This window comes from Tachyglossus aculeatus, chromosome X1 (genome assembly GCF_015852505.1).
Source record: "Tachyglossus aculeatus isolate mTacAcu1 chromosome X1, mTacAcu1.pri, whole genome shotgun sequence".
In the NCBI taxonomy this organism is placed as follows: domain Eukaryota; kingdom Metazoa; phylum Chordata; class Mammalia; order Monotremata; family Tachyglossidae; genus Tachyglossus; species Tachyglossus aculeatus.
This window is the reverse complement of record NC_052101.1, coordinates 95346972-95371057: the sequence shown is the minus strand read 5'-3', so window position 1 is coordinate 95371057 and position 24086 is coordinate 95346972. Positions and strand designations below refer to the sequence as shown.

Here is a 24086-nt window from a genome sequence, read left to right as displayed (position 1 = left end):
ATTACTCTATTTATTTATTTATTTATTTATTTTACTTGTACATATCTATTCTATTTATTTTATTTTGTTAGTATGTTTGGTTTTGTTCTCTGTCTCCCCCTTTTAGACTGTGAGCCCACTGTTGGGTAGGGACTGTCTCTCTATGTTGCCAACTTGTACTTCCCAAGCGCTTAGTCCAGCGCTCTGCACACAGTAAGCGCTCAATAAATACGATTGATGATGATGATGATGATGACTGTATATGTTGCCAACTTGTACTTCCCAAGCGCTTAGTCCAGTGCTCTGTACACAGTAAGCGCTCAATAAATACGATTGATGATGATGATGATGATGATGAACCCGTGACCTCCGACTCCGAAGCCCGGGCTCTTTCCACTGAGCCACGCTGCTTCTCTAAATATGCACAAATATGTGTAAATATGTACAAATGAATAAATAGAGTAATAAATACATACAAACGTACAGACAGATGCTGTGGGGAGGGGAGCCCACTGTTGGGTAGGGACCGTCTCTATATGTTGCCAACTTGCACTTCCCAAGCGCTTAGTCCAGTGCTCTGCACCCAGTAAGCGCTCAATAAATACGATTGATGATGCTGATGAACCCGTGACCTCCGACTCCAAAGCCCGGGCTCTTTCCACCGAGCCACGCTGCTTCTCTAAATATGCACAAATATGTGTAAATATGTGCAAATGAATAAATAGAGTAATAAGTACATACAAACGTACAGACAGGTGCTGTGGGGCAGGGAAGGAGGTTAATCCGTGGCTCAGTGGAAAAGAGCCCGGGCTTTGGAGTCAGGGGTCATGGGTTTGAATCCCGGCTCCGCCACATGTCTGCTGTGTGACCTTAGGCAAGTCCCTTCAAGGCCCTGCTGAGAGCTCACCTCCTCCAGGAGGCCTTCCCAGACTGAGCCCCTTCCTTCCTCTCCCCCTCGTCCCCCTCTCCATCCCCCCATCTTACCTCCTTCCCTTCCCCACAGCACCTGTATATATGTTTGTACATATTTATTACTCTATTTAGTTATTTTACTTGTACATATCTATTCTATTTATTTTATTTTGTTAGTATGTTTGGTTTCGTTCTCTGTCTCCCCCTTTTAGACTGTGAGCCCACTGTAGGGTAGGGACTGTCTCTCTATGTTGCCAATTTGTACTTCCCAAGCGCTTAGTACAGTGCTCTGCACCTAGTCAGCGCTCAATAAATATGATTGATGAGGATGCAGTCACTTCACTTCTCTGCGCCTCAGTTCCCTCATCTGGAAAATGGGGATAAGACTGTGAGCCCTACGTGTGACGACTTCATCATCATCAATCGTACTTATTGAGCACTTACTATGTGCAGACTAAGCACTGGACTAAGCGCTTAGCACTTCATCATCATCATCATCATCATCAATCGTATTTATTGAGCGCTTACTATGTGCAGAGCACTGGACTAAGCGCTTAGCACTGGACTAAGCGCTTAGCACTGGACTAAGCGCTTAGCACTTAATCACCTTGGATCATCATCATCATCATCAATCGTATTTATTGAGTGCTTACTATGTGCAGAGCACTGGACTAGCGCTTGGGAAGTCCAAATTGGCAACACATAGAGACAGTCCCTACCCTACTCACAGTCTAAAATCAATCAATCAATCAATCAATCGTATTTATTGAGCGCTTACTATGTGCAGAGCACTGTACTAAGCGCTTGGGAAGTACAAATTGGCATCACATAGAGACAGTCCCTACCCAACAGTGGGCTCACAGTCTAAAAGGGGGAGACAGAGAACAAAACCAAACTTACCAACAAAATAAAAGCAGTAGGATAGATATGTCCAAGCAAAATAAATAGAGTAATAAATACGTACAACCATATATACATATATACAGGTGCTGTGGGGAAGGGAAGGAGGTAAGGATCGCCCCCCCCCCCCCAGCGCTTAGAACAGTGCTCTGCACATAGTAAGCGCTTAACAAATGCCATTATTATTATTATTATTGTGATGATGATAATGATTATTATTATGATTATCATCATCATTATTATTATTGTTGTTATTATTATTATTATTATTATTACAATCCCAGCTCCCACTGGGAGCTGTGCGACCTGGGGTAAAATCACGGAACCTCTGTGGGCGGCGGTCGATTCGGGGTTGCGGCCGCCAGGGGGCGCCATGCAGCCGTCCAGGGCGCGGGGGCGCGCTCGCGGCGGCGGCGGCGGCGGCGGCGGCGGGCGGGAGCGCGCACGCGGCGGTGTCACGAGGCCGGCGCGCGGCGGCCCCGGTAGCGGGCGCGAGCGTGCGGAGCCCCGGGCCTTCCCGACCCCGGCGCCGACCATGTACCGCTCCCTTTACGCCTTCAGCTCCGCGGAGCCCAACTCGCTGCGCTTCGGCGCCGGGGAGACCTTCCTCATCCTGGAGCGAAGCAATGAGCATTGGTGGCTGGCCAGCCGGGCCCGGAGCGGGGAAACCGGCTACATCCCGCCCGCCTACCTCCATCGCATCCAGGTGACGACGGGGCCCCATTCCGCCCAGACGGGGACGGCCCGGGATTAGCCCGTCCCAGCTCTCCTTATACCATGAGCGCTTACTATGTACTAAGCGCTGGGGAGGGTACAAGGTTGGCCCATGGCGGGGGGCGGGGAGGCCCACAGTCTTCAGCCCCCCGCCAGAATATATATATGTATATATGGTTGTACATATTTATTACTCTATTTATTTATTTATTTTACTTGTGCATATCTATCCTATTTCTTTTATTTTGTTGGTATGTTTGGTTTTGTTCTCCGTCTCCCCCTTTTCGACTGGGAGCCCACTGTTGGGTAGGGACTGGCTCTATATGTTGCCGACTTGTACTTCCCAAGCGCTTAGTACAGTGCTCTGCACACAGTAAGCGCTCAATAAATACGATTGATGATGATGATGTAGATATGTTTGTACATATTTGTTACTCTATTTATTTATTTATTTTACTTGGACATATCTATCCTATTTCTTTTATTTTGTTGGTATGTTTGGTTTTGTTCTCCGTCTCCCCCTTTTCGACTGGGAGCCCACTGGTGGGTAGGGACTGGCTCTATGTGTTGCCAATTTGGACTTCCCAAGCGCTTAGTCCAGTGCTCTGCACACAGGAAGCGCTCAATAAATACGATTGATGATGATGATGTAGATATGTTTGTACATATTTATTACTCTATTTTGCTTGTACACATCTATTCTATTTCTTTTCTTTTGTTGGTATGTTTGGTTTTGTTCTCCGTCTCCCCCTTTTAGACTGGGAGCCCAATGGTGGGTAGGGACTGTCTCTGTATGTTGCCAATTTGGACTTCCCAAGCGCTTAGTCCAGTGTTCTGCACATAGTAAGCGCTCAATAAATATGATTGATTGATAACAATAATAAATTTTAAACTGTGAGCCCACTGTTGGGTAGGGACTGTCTCTATGTGTTGCCGATTTGGACTTCCCAAGCGCTTAGTCCAGTGCCCTACACAGAGTAAGCGCTCAATAAATACGATTGATGGTGATGATGATGTATATATGTTTGTACAGATTTATTACTCTATTTATTTGTTTTACTTGTCCATATCTATTCTGTTTCTTTGATTTTGTTAGCAGCGTGACTCAGTGGAAAAAGCATGGGCTTTGAAGTCGGAGGTCCTGGGGTCAAATCCCGGCTCAGCCACTTGTCAGCTGTGTGACTTTGGGCAAGTCACTTAAACTTCTCCGGGCCTCAGTTCCCTCATCTGTAAAATGGGGATTAAGACTGTGAGCCCCCTGTGGGACAGCCTGATCACCTTGTAACCTCCCCAGAGCTTAGAACAGTGCTTTCTAAGCACTGTTCCCTTCCCCACAGCACCTGTATATATGTATATATGTTTGTACATATTTATTACTCTATTTATTTATTTATTTTACTTGTCCATATCTATTCTATTTCTTTGATTTTGTTAGTACGTTTGGTTTTGTTCTCTGTCTCCCCCTTTTAGACTGGAAGCCCAATGGTGGGTAGGGACTGTCTCTAGATGTTGCCAATTTGGACTTCCCAAGTGCTTAGTCCAGTGCTCTGCACATAGTAAGTGCTCAATAAATATGATTGATTGATTGATAATAATAAATTTTAGACTGTGAGCCCACTGTTGGGTAGGGACTGTCTCTATATGTTGCCAATTTGTACTTCCCAAGCGCTTAGTACAGTGCTCTGCTCAGAGTAAGCGCTCAATCAATACGATTGATGATGATGATGATCCCCATTTTACAGAGAGGCCCATCCATCGGTCGTGTTTATTGAGCGCTCGCTGTGTGCGGAGCACTGGACTAAGCACTTGGGAAGTCCAAGTTGGCAACATAGAGAGACAGGCCCTACCCAGCAGTGGGCTCGCAGTCTAACGAAGCGACTTGCCCAAAGTCACCCAGCTGACGATTGGTGGAGCCGGGATTTGAACCCATGACCTCCTCCTTGTGAGCCCACTGTTGGGTAGGGACTGTCTCTTTATGTTGCCAACTTGGACTTCCCAAGCGCTTAGGACAGTGCTCTGCACACAGTAAGCGCTCAATAAATACGAGTGATTGATTGATTGATTGCCACTGCGCCACGCTGCTTCTCTTCTCCTCTCCCTCCCATCGCCCCTTGGCCTGTGGGTAGCTTGAGGTTCCCAAGACCCAGGTTTAAAAAAGAAAGGAGGGCCAGTCGGACGATGGATGCCCTGCAGGAGATTGGGACTAGCCGTCACGGAGAGGGGCTGTTAGGAAATGGGGGCTCAGGTGTAGCCACCTCCCTCTCCTCCGCCCACACCAGCTCCAGGTGAGCGGGACTCTCCAGCCACTGCATCTGAACCACAGAGGCCACGGGATCATCAGGAGCGGAGCCGGAGGCCAATGCCTTGGTTTTCATCATCATCATCATCATCAATTGTATTGAGCTCTTACTGTGTGCAGAGCACTGTACTAAGCGCTTGGGAAGTACAAATTGGCAACATCTAGAGACAGTCCCTACCCAACAGTGGGCTCACAGTCTAAAAGGGGGAGACAGAGAACAAAACCAAACATACTAACAAAATAAAATAAATAGAATAGATATGTCCAAGTAAAATAAAAAAATAGACTAATAAATATGTACAAACATATATACATATATACAGGTGCTGTGGGGAAGGGAAGGAGGTAAGATGGGGGGATGGAGAGGGGGACGAGGGGGAGAGGAAGGAAGGGGCTCAGTCTGGGAAGGCCTCCTGGAGGAGGTGAGCTCTCAGCAGGGCCTTGGTTTTCTTGTCATAGTGATAGTGGTTCATTGGTTTTGTTTTTAAACGGTACTTGTTAAGTGCTTACTATGTGCCAGGCACTGTATTAAGCTCTGGGGTGGCTATGATTGATTGATTGATTAATCATTTATAAACTAGACTGTTAATGAATTCATCTTTACATTTCAGAAACCCCAATAAATTATTTTAGATACTATATAGTCCCATCCATCAGTATGTAAAAAGGGATCTTCTGTTATGCTCTCCCAAGTGCCTAGTACAGAGTTCTGCACACAATTAGGTGCTCAGTAAATTTCACTGATTGAATGGTGGATTCAAACATGTCAAGGAATGTACAGTTAACTTCCCACACCTGCAAGTTGTGTTGTCATTACAGATTCTCATAAGGCATCTAGAAGCAGCGTGGCTCAGTGGAAAGGGCCCGGGCTTTGGAGTCAGAGGTCATGGGTTCGAATCTTGGCTCTGCCACATGTCTGCTGTGTGACCTTAGGCAAGTCACTTAACTTCTCTGAGCCTCAGTTCCCTCATCTGTAAAATGGGGTTAAAGCTGTGAGCCCCACGTGGGACAACTTGATCACCTTGTACCCCCCCAGCGCTTAGAACAGTGCTTTGCACATAGTAAGCGCTTAACAAATGCCATTATATATATGCAAGCTGATCAGGTTGGACACAGTCCCTGCCCACATAGGGCTCACAGTCTTAACCCCCGTTTTACAGATGAGGTAACTGAAGCCCAGACAGAGAATTGAAGTGACTTGCCCAAGGTCACACAGCAGACAAGGGGCAGAAACTGGGATTAGGACCCAGGTCCTCGGATTGCTAGGCCTGGGTTCTTTCATCTAGGCCCCGCTGCTTCTACCAGACCGAGCACTTGCTATGGGAAAAGTACTGGGAAAGAACCATTCGTTCCTTCAGTCATATTTATTGAGCGCTTCCTGTGTGCAGAGCACTGTACCAAATGCTTGAACTACATGGAGGAGGTATAGTATTGCCTTTGGACTGGCTCTCCAATGTCCTCAGGGAGACCATCTTTGCAGGGGATTGTGGTGATTGCTCTGGCCTTGTTAGTAATATTCTGCCAACTCCCCGCCCGCCCCGCCAAAAAAAATCCAAAATTCTGGTCTCACGCTCTCCTCTGCAATTAAGAGCTATTTAAAGGCCATAAAAATTCTGAAAACGTTCACATTGGTCAGCAAGAACACTGGGAAGGGGAGCTGCTGTATAGCCAGTTTCACTTCTGTCATACCCAGCTTGCATTCATTGCTCTTCCCAAGTTAACCTTGTAACTGGTCCTTGCTTGCGATTCTCCCATCTCTGACTCGTCGCTTATATCCTCCCCCTCAAATCGGTCAGAACAGGCCCCTCCTGAAGTCACCTCTTCCGAGAGAGATTCCCTGACTAATCTCCACCTTTGTGGTCACGTCACCTTATCGCCCACCGTAGCACGCAAAATAATTTGTTCACCGAATTGCTTACTTGTATTTTTTTTATTCTTCGTAAGCAACACGGTCTCTACTTAAAATATACTGGGGTGTGGGGGTGTGGAGACAGAGACACAGTAATTTACAAATAGAAGGAAGAAGTGCTCAGTATGTAAAATGATATGCGCAAGAGTGCTAAGATGGTGCAAAAGTGTTGCGATAATAGGGAGGATGTGATCTAAGGAGAATAAAGACTAATTGAGGGTAGGCTCTTGGAGGAGATGAGATTTCACAAGGATCTTGAAGAAGGGAAAGAACGGGGGGCATTTATTTGAAGGGGGAGGGAGTTCCAAGTAGGAAGGAGGACGTGAGGCAGACGGATGAAAGTGAGGTATAGTGAGACAGTGAACATAGGAGAAATGGAGAGTGTGAGCTGGGGTGTAGTGAGAAAAGAGAGTGGAGGGAGAGAGCTGATGGAGACCTCAAAGCCAATGGTCAGGAGTGTCCAAAAACTCCTCACTATTGGCTTCAAAACTCTCCATCACCTTGCCCCCTCCTACCTCACCTCCCTTTTCTCCTACATCCCAGCCCGCACACTCTGCTCCTCTGGTGCTAACCTTCTCACTGTGCCTCCTTCTTGCCTGCCCCGCTGTCGACCCCTGGCCTACGTCCTACTCTGGCCTGGAATGCCCTTGTTCCTCAAATCTGCCAAACAATCACACTTCCCCCCTTCAAAGCCCAACTGAAGGCTTACCTTCTCCAAGAGGCCTTCCCAGACTAAGCCCCCTTTTTCCTCAGCTTCCCCTCCCCATCACCCTGACTCGCTCCCTTTCCTGTACTCCCTTCCCCGCCCCACAGCACTTGTGTATATATTTACATAACTATAATTCTATTTATATTAATGCCTGTTTACTTGTTTTGTTGTGTATGTATCTATAATTCTATGTATTTATAATGATGCTATTGATGTCTGTTTACTTGTATTGATGTTTGTTTACTTGTTTTGATGTCTGTCTCCCCCCCTTCTAGGCTGTAAGCTGGTTGTGGGCCGGGATTGTCTCTGTTGCTGAATTGTACTTTCCAAGCGTTTAGTACAGTGCTCTGCGCACAGTAAGCGCTCAATAAATACAAATGAATGAGTGAATGACAGGGGTAACCATTAGAGGTTTCTGAGGCATGGAGAAGTGTGCAGAATGGCCTTTGAGTATTTGTCAAAAATGTGTCCACTTCCCTCATTAGATTGAAAACTTTTTGAAAACAGGAACTGGGTCTTCAACTTCCATTGCATGTTCCCAAGCCCTGAGTTTAGGTCTATGCTTACAATAGGTGCCCAGATGCTGTTGATAAATGTTCTGTGGCAGAATAAGCCTCATGATGAGACCAAATCCCAGTAGTACATCCATGTGCTGGCTGAGCTGCATTTGATTAACATATTAAATTCCATTCCCTAGTTTGACAGTTGAGTTACCACACTGGTACTGTTTGGAACATGCTTTCTCAGCAGTTGTCATATTTAATGCCCCTGTAATTTTTTGTTTGTTTAGTCCACTGTAAAGCTCAGTTTTTCATGGTTTTAGCCTATTACATTTAAAAACATTCCCCAGTTTGTGGGTTTAGGACTGACCACTGGCAGAGGATTTGGTGACTGAGGAAGGTAAGGAGTTGGGATGCTAAGGAACAGCTGGTCTCCTTTTGGAAGTCAATCAATCATATTTATTGAGTGCTTATTGTGTGCAGAGTACTGCACTATACTCTTGACTGTAAGCTCATTGTGGGCAGGGGATGTTTTGTCTGTTATATTGTTGTGTTGAACTCTCCCAAGCGCTTCGTACAGTGCCCTCCACACAGTGCGTGCTCAATAAATATGATTGATTGATTAGTAAGTGCTTGGGAGAGAGTACAGTACAATCCAGGTGCTACCAGAGATGGCCTCCTGGTTTAGGAGGCTACTGAGCTGGTAGTGGACCCTTTGTCTTCCAACATCCAATGCAGAGTTTCAGCGATCCAAGTAGTTATTATTATCAACAATTGAGTGCCCACAGGTGGCAAAGCATTGTGCTAGGGCCCTTGGGTACTTGTTAGAGAATAGTCACAGTTTTTGACTTACAGTCTAATCTGGGGTGTAATATGAATGAACATAAAATTATTCTAAATGCCCAGAAGGGCAGGGAGGTGATATAGTGGATAAGAGTAGGGAGGCCGGTCCATATATTCAGGTGAGTTTCGAGAAAAGCTAAGACTCTGGAGAGAGCAGCTGGTGTTTGAGGTGGTGTCCTGTGGGTGACAGTGAATTATTTGGGCTTGAAGTTCTAATCACACACACCCCCTCCACTTTGCCCAAATCTGGGGCAAACCCTCAAGTTCTTATTCCACGGACACCACCAAGAATAGCACGGACCACACAGAGATGGATAGAGCAGTACTAAGGTCTTTACTGGAGAGCTGATGCATGCACAGAATGGGGTGGGAGAGAGAGAGAGAGTATCCATTCAATAAAGTCTCTGGTCCTGGGACAGGTGCAGGGACTGACTGTCCTTCTCTATCACTTGAACAATGACTGGAATGTCCACCCAGCACTGGGGAGTTGACTAGATAGATGAGCGCTATCAATGATTTAATTGCAGCACCCCAATCGGGGGATGTTGGCTTACATTCCTCTGTGTTTTTGATACATCTCTTTCCCGGGAGAGTTTCCCAAGACCTCCGGCCCCAGGTACATGCTGAGACTCAGGCCAGATATGGCCACTAACTACACTTCCTCAGACATAATGGTCTTCCGGATTGATCTCCTTCTGGCTAGCGGTGGGAATGAAAGACCCTGTTTATGCCCCAGATTTCCGAGGTCTCATTCTCAGAGTCTCATCTGTAGCCGTGGGAGTCATTGGCTGGAATAGGTGGCACATCAAACCCACTTCCCTTCATTTGCCTTTGGCCAAGAAGCCTCCTGGCTAAGAAATGAGTGGGGGTGGCCAATCTACGCCTTGCTCTGAGATGCTCCATTGCTCTGAGATGGTCTAGGCTTTACCCAAGGCTTAGTCTCATCTTTTGTGAAGGTTTGACTCTCCAGAATAGGAGCCCTTTAGGTCTAAGTGAAAACCCCTCTTCCTTCATCCCAGTAGGGCAGATGCCTGACTTGGTGCCCGAGCCAAAGCCACTGGGGCTTCTGGCTGGGGAAGCCTGCTGGCCCACTGCTTTAGCTGTTGGAGGTGACTGATGTCAGACTCAGCAGTGAAAAGTGATAAGAGTAACAGTTTCTCTTCTCTTCCCTTCCCCCCTCGCTCCCCCTTTTCTGGGCTGTGATGCTGAGAACAGGAATTGGTGCCTCAGAGAGCACCTCTGAGCAACACTTGCACAGTAATTTTCCCCCTTCTCTTCCCTCTCTCCCCTGTACCCCTCTTGCCCCCCCCCCCCCCCCCAGCTCTCCTCATAATTGTGCAGGAGCAGCTTGGCTACTTAGCTTGATTTGTTGTTCAAGAAAAGGAGCAATTAGCAAAATGCTGTTCTCTCTTGACAGCTTAAAACCCCCTTTTAATGGAAAGAGATGACAACCCCCTCTCCTCCCCCTGAATTCCTTTTGGAGCCTTTCTACTCAATTCAGCGTCCTTTGTGTAAGCTGCTCCCTAAACCTTGTGACGTAACCAAGAAGGTAAAGGGCAGCTGGGGGGCTGAGCACCCCAACCTCAGGCTGGAGAAGAACACCTAGTGTGGAATTGTGTCAGACAGGGAATGTCGCAAAGCACTGAAGGGTGGAGCTGCAGAGGAAAAGGCTTGTGGGTGGTTAGTTGGGTGATGGCCACGGCCCTTCGACAAATTCAGAGTGCCCCCATGGGGAAGGTGTTGCTGGAGCTTTAGAGGTGAAGACCGAAATCGTAGCAGGTACTTGGGGCAGGTACTTTAGAACGGTGCTTTGCACATAGTAAGAGCTTAATAAATGCCATTATTATTGTTATTATTATCACTTGAATTAGCATGGGGAGAAACTCCCTTGAGGGGTGCAGAAGAGGAGTTGGGAGGCTGTTTGCTTTTAGGGTAGCGCAGTCAGTCATAGGGAACCTGGAGATGATTTAGTTGCCACTCTGCCCCAGATCTGCCACCTCCAGGAAGCATTCCATGATTAGCCCCTGTCATTCTCCAGCTCATCTGCTCAATCCGTGACCCGCTCTTCACATCTCTCCGGATCTCTTTATGTTGACTATACATGTGCCTCGTCTCTCCTATTAGAGCTCTTTAGCTCCTGGAGATCAAGGGCAATGTCGTTCTTTAACATGGATCCCAAATGTCCCTATAGTGCTCTGCTCCTCATGAGAATTCAGTAATACCTGTTAAATGTCTCGTTAATGGCTTCTCCTTCGTGCCCTTTTCCTCTGCCAGCTTCAAGGTCTAGAAGTGAGGTAATCAGGGGAGTGTTGGAAGCAGGCGCTACCATGGGCAAAAAACTTTGAGGAAAGGGGAGGCGGTTGAATCAGGGATAAGAGCCTTCTCAGAGCTAGGCATCATGGAGAGAGGCTGGAGTGGAGGGCTAGGGCTCATGAGTGAAGGAAGTGTAGATGAGATTGGGATGGGGTGCAGGGCTTTGGCCTGCAAAGGAGAGGATTTTAACCAAGGCCTGGGATACAGTAGATGAGTGTGCTTTCGGTATGGTATTTGTTAAGCACTTATTATGCACCAAGCACTGTATTAAGTCTTGGGGTAAATCAAGTCAGACACTGCTGTGTGACCGTGGGCAAGTCACTTCACTTCTCTGTGCCTGTTATCTGTAAAATGGGGATTAAGACTGTGAGCCCCATGTGGGACAGGGACTGTGTCCAACTCGATTTGCTTGTACCCACCTCAGCGCCTGTCACTTAGTAAGCACTTAAATGCCATCATCATCATCATTATTATTACACAGAAGTGCTCAATAAATACGATTGAATGAATCCCACATGGGGGCTCACAGTCTAAGTGGGAGGGGGAACAGGTATTTCATCCCCATTGTACAGGTGAGGAACTGTGGGGCTGAGAAATTAAGAGACTTGCCCCAGGTCACACGGCAGGCAGGTGGCAGAGCCCTAATTATAACCCACGTCCTCTCCAACTTGTACTTCCCAAGTGCTTAGTACAGTGCTCTGCACACAGTAAGCGCTCAATAAATACGATTGATTGATTGACTCTCAGGCCTTTGCTCTTTCCATTGAGGTCATGCTCCCTGGGCTTGGTTTTAACTGAAGTGGTTTAACCTGTGGTTCCCATGTTGCTCACGTGTCGTTCTGAGTCCCAGGGTTTTTAGGTCTTTTTAATCTATTTTAGTAGTAATAATAATAATTAGAAGAAGAAAGCGAATTGTGGTATTTAAGTGCTTACTACGCACCAAGCATTGTACTAAGTGCTGAGGTAGATAAAAGTTAAGCAGAGCTCACATGGGGCTTATAGTCTAAGTAGGAGGGACATTAGGAATTGACTAGCCATTCTGCAGAGGAGGTAACTGAGTCCCAGAGAAGTTGTGACTTGCCCAGGGTCACACAGCAGGTAAGTGGTGGACCCAGGATTAGAACCCAGGGCTTCTGACTCCCAAGCCCGTGCTGTATCCACTAGACCACGCTGCTTCTCAATACCCTTTTGGTTCCGTTGTACCCATCCCTATCCCCTCTTTTCTCCCAACACTTCCCTGGGTCAGTTTTGTCCACGGACAAAATAAGCCCACACAAGAGTCCGTAATCATCTCTGTGAGCTCCGGCAGATGTTATCCACGGAAGACCAATGCCACAGAGCCATACCGAGAAGCGTTGTGGCTTAGTTCCCTGGGTTCTAATCCTGGCTAGTTCTGCCACTTGTCTGTGATCTTGGGAAAGTCATTTCACTTCTCTGGGCCTCAGTTACCCACTCTGTAAAATGGGGGTTAAGGCTGTGAACCCCATGTGGGACATGGACTGTGTCCAACCTGGTTAGCTTGAATGTACCCAAGTGCTTAGAACTGTGCCTGGCACATAATAAGCACTTAACAAATACCATAAAAAAGAAGGTGCTCAGAAGCAGCAATAAGCAGCTTCGTTCTCTAGTTATTACTATTATGATATTTGTTAAGTGCTTACTATGTGCCAATCACTGTTCTAAGCACTGGGGTAAATACAAGGTAATCAGGTTGGACACAGTCCCTGTCCCACATGGGGCTCACTGTCTTAATCCCCATTTTAAAGGTGAGGTAACTGAAGCACAGAGAAGGTCACATAGCAGACAAGTGCAGGACAGCGCAAAACTGAAGCAACGATTGCAGCTTTATTGCCAGTTTATCGAGGAGGGGTGCCACATAGGTGGTGATGGGAAGCAGCATGGCCTAGTGGCAAGAGTTCGGGCTTGGGAGTCTGAGGACGTGGATTCTAATTGCGGCTCTGCCACTTGTCTGCTGTGTGACCTTGGGTAAGTCACTTAACTTCTCTGTGTTTCAGTTACCTCATCTGTCAAACGGCGGGGGGTAGGGGGGAGGGATTAAGACTATGAGCCCCATGTGGGACAGGGACTGTATCCAACCTGATTATCTTGTATCTATCCCATCACTTGGAACAGTGCTTGACGCTTAGTAGATGCTTAATTAGTATCAACCAGAGTCACACTGACCATTACAATGTACTTGCTTATGGACACCCCACCTCGTGTACATTCTTCTGCACTTGGTCCTCTTCTCCATCTGTGTCCTTCTGTGATCGGCTAGTCAGGTGGGCTGGTGTCCGCTCCTCTCTGTCGGCCCCCCCATCTCCTGGTCTCAACTGGCCTTCTGCCTTTCATCCCTATTTGCATTCCTGGCATTCTGCCCTACATCCTTAAGAGAAGCAGCGTGGTCTAGTGGATAGAGCATCTGCCTGGAAGTCAGAAGGACTTGGATTCTAATCCTGCCTCCACACCACTTGTCTGCTGTGTGACCTTGAGCAAGTCACGTCCCTTCTCTGTGCCTCAGTCACTTTATCGGAAAATGGGGATTAAGACTGTGAGCCCCTTGTGGGCAGGGACTGTGTCCAACCTGATTAGCTCGTATTTACCCCGGTGCTTAGTACAGTGCCTGGCACATAGAAAAGGCTTAACAAATTCCATTAAAAAAAAATTGTGGCCTTCCACATTACATCCTTATCTGCCTGGTCTTCATAAGTTCTGCTGATGCCCAAACCTACATCCCCTTTCCTTTGTCAAAGCACACCCTTGCAATCTCTTTGATAAGTAAGTAGCGAAAAATGACCAAAGTATGGGCCGCTGGGTGAGAGAGTGTGGATAGCTCAGCACAAACCATCTCATCATGACTGCAAAAGCAACTCAACTCGCCTCCCACCTGTGCTGACTGTTGGCTACCCCTTCCCCCCCCCAAAAAAAAAGTCCTAGGCGAGTAGGTTACGTAGGATATTGGGTCTGTCCCTGGTTGGCCTTTACTGCCCCACTCACGTGTGTGGATTCATCCATTCATTCAGTCGTATTTATCGAGCGCTTACTGTGTGCAAAGCACTGTACTAAGTGCTTGGGAGAGTACAGTATAACAAGAAGCAGACACCTTCCCTGCGCACAACGAGCTTATAGTCTAGAGGATCGGATCTCACGACCGCCGGTGTCATCTTGGAAAATAGAGGAGGTAGATGAGAGGTCTGTGGGAGGTCCCCACAGCAGCACTGCCTGGCTGAGCTGAATTGTGTCTGTGGCTTCCGTGGCGACAGCCATCATGCCCACAGTGACCACCAGAACAAAAAGTAGAGCTGGAAGCCCACCCCGGGGCCTGACCCCCAACCCTGGGCCGTGACCCACCGTGGTGCCAGCAGGCGTTGTCGAACTTGACCCTTAATATAGCGGGCCTTTCAAACAGGCTTCGGTGATGAAAGCAGAACCATCCTCGGCGACGACGCAGCTGGGAATCAGAGCCGGGAGACTGACGCGGCTAATTCTAGAGCCGAGACTAGCGATTGCCCCTCTCTAATGGGAGCAGCAGTGCTGAGAGGGAGAGGTCGCAGGGAGAAATTCTCCGCTAATTTGCTCCCTGGAGGAGAGAGGGAAGCAATTCTTTAGCGGGAGACTCGTGATTTGCAGCTTGGGGGGCAGCAGCGGGTGTTTCTGTGGTTTAGGAAAGCGGTGTGGACCTGGAGGTGATGAGCCAGCCTCTTCAAGTAAGCCTTGGAGGGTGAATTTCACCCAGCCCCTTGCCAGGCCTTCTGGTTCACAAAGTGACATCTCACCTGGTGAGACATTGCCAACATGCTCCTCAGTGACCAGAGCCCTGTTAGTCAATCGTTCAATCTGTCAGGGGTATTTATTGAGCACTTACTGTGTGCAGAGCACTGTAGTAAGAGCCTAGGAGAGTGCAGTGCAACAGAACTGGTCATTGTTGTAACTGTGCACCTCACGTAGTAGAGTCCAGAGGGTAGGGTTTCTGGGCTGGGGAGGGCTCCTTAATCAGCAGCCTCAGCAGCAGCACTCTTGTTGCTATTACTCTAGACTGTAAGCTCATTGTGGGCGGGGCATGTGTTTGTTATATTGTACTCTCCCAAGTGCTTAGTGCAGTGCTCTGCACACAGTCAGCGCTTAATAAACATAATTGATGGCTTCTGACCGCAATTTTGGTCAACCAGAGGCTCTCTGAAACTCTTGCTGAACTTGGGCATAGAGTCCTGGCATTGGGATGATATTGGTGGCTGTGCTGGCACTACCTAAAGCCCAGCGGTGGATCTGAGCCCCGGATCGGGTTGGGCATCTTCGGTATCCGCACGGGGAGACAGAGCAGCTCAGACGTCGTAGGAGTCTGGCCGCAGAGCCGCTGAGGCCCTGATTGGAAGTCTCTGAGGGAGCTTTCCTTAGTCACACAATGGTGGTGATTACTTAAGAATAATAATAATGATGGTATTTGTTAAGCGCTTACTATGTGCAAAGCACTGTTCTAAGCGCTGGGGGGATGCAAGGTGATCAGGTTGTCCCACGTGGGGCTCACAATCTTAATCCCCATTTTACAGATGAGGGAAGTGAGGCACAGAGAAGTTAAGTGACTTACCCAAAGTCACACAGCTGACAATTGGTGGAGCTGGGATTTGAACCCATGACCTCTGACTCCAAAGCCCGTGCTCTTTCCACTGAGCCATGATCAGAGCAAAGGCAAAACTACCCTTGATCGGAGGGCAAATGCTGCACCTGAAAATGCCATCAAGTTTAGAGTAACCGGGTATGGTGGGACGGTGACAGCCGATGGTCGTCACTATCATCAATAGCATTTCATTCAGTCCATGTTTCCCCCCTCCTCAAGACCCTCCAGTGGTTGCCCATCCACCTCCACTTCAAACAGAAACTCTTTACCATTGACTTCAAAACACTCAAACACCTCAGCTCCCACCTCACCTCCCTGCTCTCCTAGCCCGCACACTTCGCTTTTTTTAACGCCAGCCTACTCACTGCACCTCCATCTTATCTATCTCACCACTGACCCCTCGCCCACGTCCTGCCTCCGTTCTGGAACTCCCTCCCTCTTCATATCTGACAGATGATCACTCTCCCTGCCTTCAAAGCCTTATATGTTGCCAACTTGTACTTCCCAAGCACTTAGTACAGTGCTCTGCACACAGTAAGCGCTCAATAAATATGATTGATTGATTATTGAAGACACATCTCCTCCAGAAGGCTTTCCCCTACTAAGCTCTCATTACTTCTTCCCCCAATCCCTCTTGTACTTAGATTTGCAGCTTTTATGCACTCCACCCTCAACCCCACAGCACTTATGTGCAATTCCATAATTTATATTAATGTCTGCCTCCCCCTCTAGACTGTAAGCTCCTCATAGGCAGAGAACGTGTCTACCAACCCTGTACTCTCCTAAGAGTTTCATACAGTGCTCTGCACACAGTAAGTGCTCAATAAATACAATTGACTATTGAGCGCCTACTGTGCCAAAGGCCAAACTAAGTGCTTGATCAAGGCTAGAGCCAGCTATTGATCGTCAGGGAGCCTGTCTCCCAGGGAAGGTGGCTCCCAGGAATTTTCTTAGATCATGGGTCTCTTGGGGGCCAGAGTCCATCCTTTTATCCATCCTCATATATTTTTCTCAGTGTTTAGTACAGTGCTCTGCCCATAGTAAGCACTTACTAAATACTGTTACTCCATATTGCGGGCATGAGTGGGGGCTGCCCTTCGTAACGGAAAATGACACCTAATGAAAGAGAACCCCTTCCCCCTCTACCCCAAGGGGGCCAGTTGTGCCTAGAGATAGCCAGAGCAATGTGGGCAACAGGCAGGCCCTTCCCATTTGTCTTCAGTGTTGTGGATAAATACTATTTTATCATCATTTCTTTGGGGAGTGTTCACAAGATTGCGGGGCTGTGGTAAGCACTGAGAACTCAGAGCCCGGAAGTATTGGGATCCAGGTTCTGTCAGTCCTGGTAAGATTTCCCCTGGGTGGTTTCAAGAACTAATCCTGTGGATGTTGAAGTGCCTTGAATAGGCAGTTCAATGGGAATTCCACCTTTCTGTGTTGTGTCCGAGAAAGCCCTGGGATATGCTGATGGTCCCAGCTGCTGGGACTGTGTGACTGGAGAACAGTTGAGCATTGTTCCCGCTGCCACTGACCTCAGATTCCTCATCCGTGTGCTGCTGTCTCCTTTGCTCCCAGGATATACAAGGTGGTGGTGGTCTCTGGGACCATTTTGACAAGGAGCAAAATGATCTGCTAAGGAAAGAAGCCCTTTTTTCACTCCAAAATTGTCATTTTGAGCCTCTCTTCTCACCTTCCTTCCCCTGTCAGAGTCATCCATCAACAGAATTAAGCACTTAACATCAGTCAATCAATGGCATTTATTAAATATGAACCTAGTGTGAAACATTTTACCAAGCTATTGGGCAAGTTCATTTGATGCAAGACCCATGTTCAGTGCCTTCAAGGAGCTTACAACCTTATGGTCCTCCCTCTCTCTCAACCCCCATAATCTGCCTGCTGCAAATCCTATCAGTTTTTCCTCTACAACATTTCCAGAATCTGCCTTTTTCTCCCCGATCCAGGTGAGCTTTGCCTAGCACATCAGCCTCCTCACTGGTCTTCCTGCTTTCAGTCTCTCCCTTCTCCAGTCCATACTGTGTATGGAGTACAGATAACATCTCTGACCCAGATTATTTTTCTAAAGCATTGTTCTGCACCCATCTCCCCACTCTTTAAAAACCTCTGGTGATTTCTCATTCCTCTCTGGTTCAAGCATTCAACTCCTCTGACCATTGGCTTTAAGGCTATCAGTCATCAGCTTTCTCCCCCCTGCTTGTCCACTCTTCTCTCCCATTGCACTGCATCTCGCACTCTTTGTTCCTTTCAAACCAACCACTTAGCCTTGCTGTGGTCTCACACTCCACTGCTGCATGGAACTCCCTCCTGCTTCACATGCTGTAGACTACAGCTCTCTCTTCTCAAGTCACATCTCCACGAGTCCTTCCCTGGGTAATTTCTAATCTCCCCAGGTTATTTTTCCCCCAACTGCCACTTCAGCACTTCTGTACCACCTAAGTATCTGTGTACTCACAACCTTCCATAGCACTTAGGAGTGTTTTTTCCACTCCAGTCCATACTTCACTCTGCTCCCCAGATCATTTTTCTACAAAACCATTCAGTCCAGGTCTCCCCACTCCTTGAGAACCTCCAGTTGTTGCCCATTCACCTCCGCATCAAACAGAAACTCCTTGCCTTTGGCTTTAAAGCATTCAGTCACCTTGCCCCTTCCCACCTTACCTCCCTTATTTCCTACTACAACCCAGTCCACCCACTTTACTCCTCCAATGCCAACCTACTCACTGTACCTCGATCTCATCTAGCTCGCCGACGACCTCTCGCCCACATCCTGCCCATGGCCTGGAATGCCCTCCCCCTTCATATCCAACAGACAATCATCCTCCTGACCTTCAAAGCCTTATTGAAAGCACATTTCCTCCAAGAGGCCTTCCCTAAGTCCTCATTTCCTTTTTTCCCCACTCCCTTCTGCATCGTCCTTGCACTTGGATTTGCACCTTTTACTCACCCCTCCCTCAGCCCCACAGCACTTATGTACGTATCCCTAATGTATTTATATTAATGTCTTTCTCCCCTTCTAGACTCTAAGCTCCTTGTGGGCAGGGAACGTGTCTACCAACTCGTTATATTGTATGCTCCCAAGTGCGTACTACAGTGCTCTGCACAGAGGAAACAATAAATGACTGATTTATTAGTTTTCATGTCCCTACCCCCCTTTTCCTTCATTCTCCTTTCTGTAAATAAATTTTGTGTCTCCACAACTAGAATATAAGATGTTATAGGACAGGGAGCAGGGAGCATGATATTTGAGGGCTTACTAAGTGCTTGAGAAAGTACAACAGAGTTGACAGACACGTTCCCTGCCCACAACGAGTTTGCAGTGAAATAACTGTGCAATTGAGTATACATAAAAACATATGCATATGTACATAAGCAGGTGCTGAGGATTGGAACAAAATGCCAGGTGCTTAGAGTGGGAGCTGGGCTGACAAGGTGACTGGGGTGTTGCACATCAATCAGGGAAGGCTTCCTGGAGGAGGTGGGACTTAGGGAGAGCAGTGGTCTAGTGGATTTGGGGAACGGGGGAAAGTCGTTCCAGACCGAGGAAACTGAGTCAGCAAGGGATCGGAAGTAGGAGATGTGATAGTGAAGTACAAATAGAGGATTATCTTGGGAGGAGCAAAGAGTTTGAGTTGGCGAGCAGTGGGAGAAGAGAACTGATCTATGTAAAATGGAGCAAACTGGTGGGTAGCCTTGAAGACAATAGTAAGGAATTTCTACTCCATGCAGTGGGAGTTGGATATCCACTAACTCTGTTTATTCTAATGGTATTGACGTCTGTCAAGTTTTGTTGTCTGTCTCCCCCTTCTAGACTGTGAGCCTCTTGTTGGGTAGGGACTGTCTCTATATGTTGCCAATTTGTACTTCCCAAGCGCTTAGTACAGTGCTGTGCACACAGTAAACGATCAATAAATAATTGAATGAATAAGAGTGGGAAGAGCTCTTCTGAGTAATACTTCCAGATGATGATCCTTCTGGTATAGATTGAATCAGTCAATCAACGGTATTTATTGAGTGCTTCCTGTATGCAGAGCACTGTACTAAGTGCTTGGGAGAGTACAATATAACAGAGTTGGTAGACATGTACCCTGCCCACAACAAGCTTACAGTCTAGAGAAGTGGGGAAAGACTGGAGACCGGGAGACCCCGTGAGGAGGCTGTTATAGTTGTCTGTGATAGAAGAACTGTGCCAGGCACTATACTGGGCTCTGGGAGTGCTCTGCACACAGGAAGCGCTCAATAAATACGATTGAATGACTGAATGAGAAGTTACTGAGAGAGAATGAGTCAGAGACTCTCTCCCCAATCAATCACTGGTATTTATTGAGCACTTACTGTGTGCAGAGCACCGTATAGCACTTGGGAGAGTACAAGACAACGGAGTTGATAGACACATTCCCTGCCCACAATGAGCTTACAGGAGCTTAGTTGAATGGAAAAGACTGGACAGACACAAGTACATTTATTCAGACAATTATATATGTCTTTTTATCCTTAGATCACTTGTGTTTTGAGTACAAATCTCAAACAGCACATCAAACTACTTTGTTGACAAAATAAAAACCATCAGATGTGAGCTTCCAAAGTCTCCCTCCCACCCCAACTTCCACTCCGTCATCTTTCCCACTTAGCTGTCTCTCAAAAGGAGATCTTCCATCTCTCCTCTCACCTCCTTAAAACACTGTGGCTCACTCATCTTCCCTCCCTGATGGTTCCTTCCCCTTGGCCTTTAAATATGCTGTCATTTCCACCACTCTCAAAAACGTTTTCTGGATCCCATTGCAGATTCCAGTCATTGTCCCATCTCCTTTCTCTTCCAACTCCCTTCCTGACTCTCTACAGTCCGGTTTCCACTCCCTGCCCTCCACTGAGCCTGCAGTTCCAAGGTCACCTATGACCTCCTTCTCGACAAATCTGATAGACTCTATCCTGATCCTCCTCAACCATTTAAACCTTTAAACCTTTGAACCACCCCCTTCTCTTGGAAATGCTGTCTAGGAGTGGTTTTACTGAGACAGGTCTCCCCTGGTTCTTTTCTTCCCTCTCTGGCCATTCCATGGGTGTCCCTCAAAATTCTTTCCTGGGTCTTTCTCTCCTCAGTGTGCACTCACTCTCATGGGGAGCTCACCTGCTTCCAATGGCTTTAACTTCCACCTCTATGCAAATGACTTCCAAATCTATCTCACCAGCCCCAACCTCTCACCTCCTCTGCAACCTCATATTTCCTCTTACCTTCAGAACATTGCCCCATGGGTGATGCCCTTAAACTCAATATATCTAGAACTGAACTCCTCATCTTCCTTCCAGAATCCCCTCCTCCATCTAACTTTCCCATCACAGCTGATCACAACCCCATCCTCTTTGTCTCTAAAGCCCACAATTGGCATTATCTTTGACTCCTCCCTGTATTTCAACTTTCATAGTCTGTTGCTCAAACCTGTGGGGTTTTCCTCTTTGCTATAGGGTTTCTGATGTGAGGGCAACCTGGTGATGTCAAGTGGGGAAGGCTTCTTGGAGGTGGCAGAGTTTTAATAGAATTTTGAAGGAGAGGAAGAAGAGAAGGGAGGGCATTCTGAGTAGGGGAGACTAGCTTGGGTAACGACTTATAGAGAACAGTTATGTGCAAGACTAGGTAAGACGGTATACTTGGCTAGAAAGAGGTGTAGGGGGAACCGAACAGTTTAAGTAAGGAGGGGCCAGGTGACGAGAATATTGAAACATTCCCTCCCCCTTGCCTAGTTGGGGGTTGAGGCTGGGCATGATTATCATAATAAGGAAGTTGACCTGGACCCAGAATTAGGTCTCCATCTAGAATGTAAATTCCCTGTGGGCAGGGAATGTATCTACCAACTTTGTTATATTGTACTCTCCCAAGTGCTTAGTGTAGAGCTCTGCACACAGTAAGTGCTCAAGAAATGTGATTGATTAACCTCAGGTGCATGCCCCTGTCCAGTTAGCCAGCTGTGTTAAGGAAGGTTCACTGCACTTCCATAGGCTGAAGGATCTGGAATGTGAAACAGCACAGTGGCTCCTGGGAGAAGGTGTGTGGGGGGAGGAGGGAGAGGAAAAGGGGCACAGTGACTGTAGCCTGACTGGCACTGGCATGTTCTATGGGCTCTGAGGCAGTTAGCTCCAGAGTGGAGGAAATGGTGGACAGCTGAAGGTCATAAGTGCTTAGTAAATGCCATTATTATTATAATTGATCTTCCAGCTCCACCTCTTCACCCAAATTGTTATTTCTCTGGTTCCAAACGCTTATCTATCAAGGTTAGACTACTGTAACAGCCTCCTCACTGGTCTCTCTGCCTCTAGCACCTTCAGTGTATACTATACCCCTGCTGTACAGAACGTCTTCTTGAAGCAGCACTTGCCACATGTCTCCACTCATTCTTCAGTGGCTGCCCATCTCCCTTTGCGTCAAGCAGAAACCTCCTTTTGGCTCCAAGGTTCTCCATCAGCTTTCTCCATCGTACAGGTCGGCTTACCCTCTTACTATACCTCGCTCTTCACTCTCCCACTGCTGACCCTTGGTCATGCTATTCCTCCAGCCTGGGACTCCCTACCCTTGCCCCACCCAAATCCACCAGGTCACAGCTCTCCCAAAAGTCCGCCTCCTCCAATCAGCCTTCCCTAAGTGCTGCACAACTTATGTTGCCAACTTGTACTTCCCAAGCGCTTAGTACAGTGCTTTGCACACAGTAAGCGCTCAATAAATACGATTGAATGAATGAATGAATGCACAACAACCCAGTCACATTGGCCCACCACCCCACCTTAGCACTCATGCATTTTCTTCCTAGCCTCAGCATGTATGTACACACATATACTTTGACTTGTAGATTGTTATTCAGCTCTTTCCTTTGTGCTACTTCCCGTGGGGTTCTATTCATCCTCCTGCTCCCACTCTTTGAAAGTAATTTTTATCAATATACCCTCCCCACATCAGATGGTAAGCCCTTTGAAGAGAGGGAATGTGTGCATATCTTGCTTCTGTACTCCCCTAAACAGCTTAGTGCAATGCTTTGAACTCTGTAGGCAGCTCAGTGAGTACCATTGATTGCTCTGCACATAGTAAGCACTCAATAAATACCATTGATGATGACTGATTGCCCATTGTGAACAGGGTTTAGTGGGAAAAGGGAAATCTGGGGCAGGGAGGTGGTAAGAGCTCTGGACCTAGATGGAGTGTTTTGACTCCTGCCAGAATATATGAGCACATTCTACCATCTCTGGGCTCTCAAAACCCTGCTGTGCGCAGAGGAGCTCAGCTTCTCGGGCCATATATATATATATATGTCTGTGTATATATATATATATGCACATGGTATGTAATTTGGGGAAGAGAAGGTATTGGCAAGGGAGCACTGTCAGAGAATAATTGCCTCCTGCTGCTCGAGTGGTGTTTAATCTCAGCTAACACTGGGGCTGAAGTAGAGACGTTTATTTTGGTAACTGGAGACAGTCATCCTTCACGTTGTTTTTTTCCAAAGTGGTGGCTGTGATGGGAATAGAGAGCAATGCAGGAAGCGTCAGAAGGGCTCAGAACTAACTGAACAATGGGATGGAGCGCTCCGTCACCTCAGCCTGCACCGAGTCACCTCCTGCCGCCTCAGAGCCCGAGTGAAAACGGAAAAGGTCCCAGGGAGGGCAAGAGGACCGAGGAGCCAGATTGTGAGGAGAAAGAGGAAGGGCTCATGGAGAGGGAATCAAATATTTCCATTAACTCTCTCCATCCTACAAGAACACAGGCTCTCTGGGAGGAGAGGAGGAGCTGCTTTTTGCAGTTGCAACGTGGACAGTGTGGCACTCTGTAGTGCGGGATCTCACTGAGGAGTTTGGGCAAGCCAGGGTCTGAGTGACACCCCCCCCACCCCAGTCAAGTCCACAGTGATTCCGATGGTTCTTGCACCTCCCGTGGCTGCTCCAGTAGGGTTCAGGCCCTGTGTAGAGCGCCACACCCAAACCTCCTGGGAGACATAAAAGCCACCATTTGACCACTTCCAAGCAGGCCCTATGGCCAGGCTGGCCCAGAAGCAAATGGCTTTAAAGGGTTTGGAGATCCTCTGCTTCAAGAAATCTCACACTCTGGTACCTCTGCTTTAAAGTCTGGGCAGACTGCCATCAAGTTTAGCACTGCACCAGTAACCAGGCACTTCCTTTAGGAAGGTCTGTGCCCAGACTTCTCTTCCTTTCCTGAGAAAATGAAATCTCAGGTTCCATTTTGGGGGGCTTCTCAGTGTTAAAGGCGTGAGGGCGAGGAGAAGAGGCAAGACCTGTCTGGTGGCGTCCGATTGGGAAAATCATGCCATTCTCCATAATGAAAGTGTTAGGTTTAACCCCTGGGCCGCTCAGGAGACTAAGCAGTTGGATAGTGATTT

At 47.6% G+C, this 24086-nt stretch overlaps 1 protein-coding gene across 1 annotated transcript in view; it reads left to right on the top strand.

Annotated features, from left to right (window-relative positions):
* Window positions 1–2314: 2314 nt before the first annotated feature.
* The window catches only part of NCKIPSD (NCK interacting protein with SH3 domain), an 81736-nt gene continuing 59964 nt past the window's right edge, over window positions 2315–24086 (top strand). Inside the window, exon 1 of the mRNA XM_038772952.1 lies at window positions 2315–2497. Within this exon, the coding sequence (XP_038628880.1) occupies window positions 2327–2497 (171 nt within the window). The 5' untranslated portion in view covers window positions 2315–2326. The remainder of the gene's footprint in view (window positions 2498–24086) is intronic.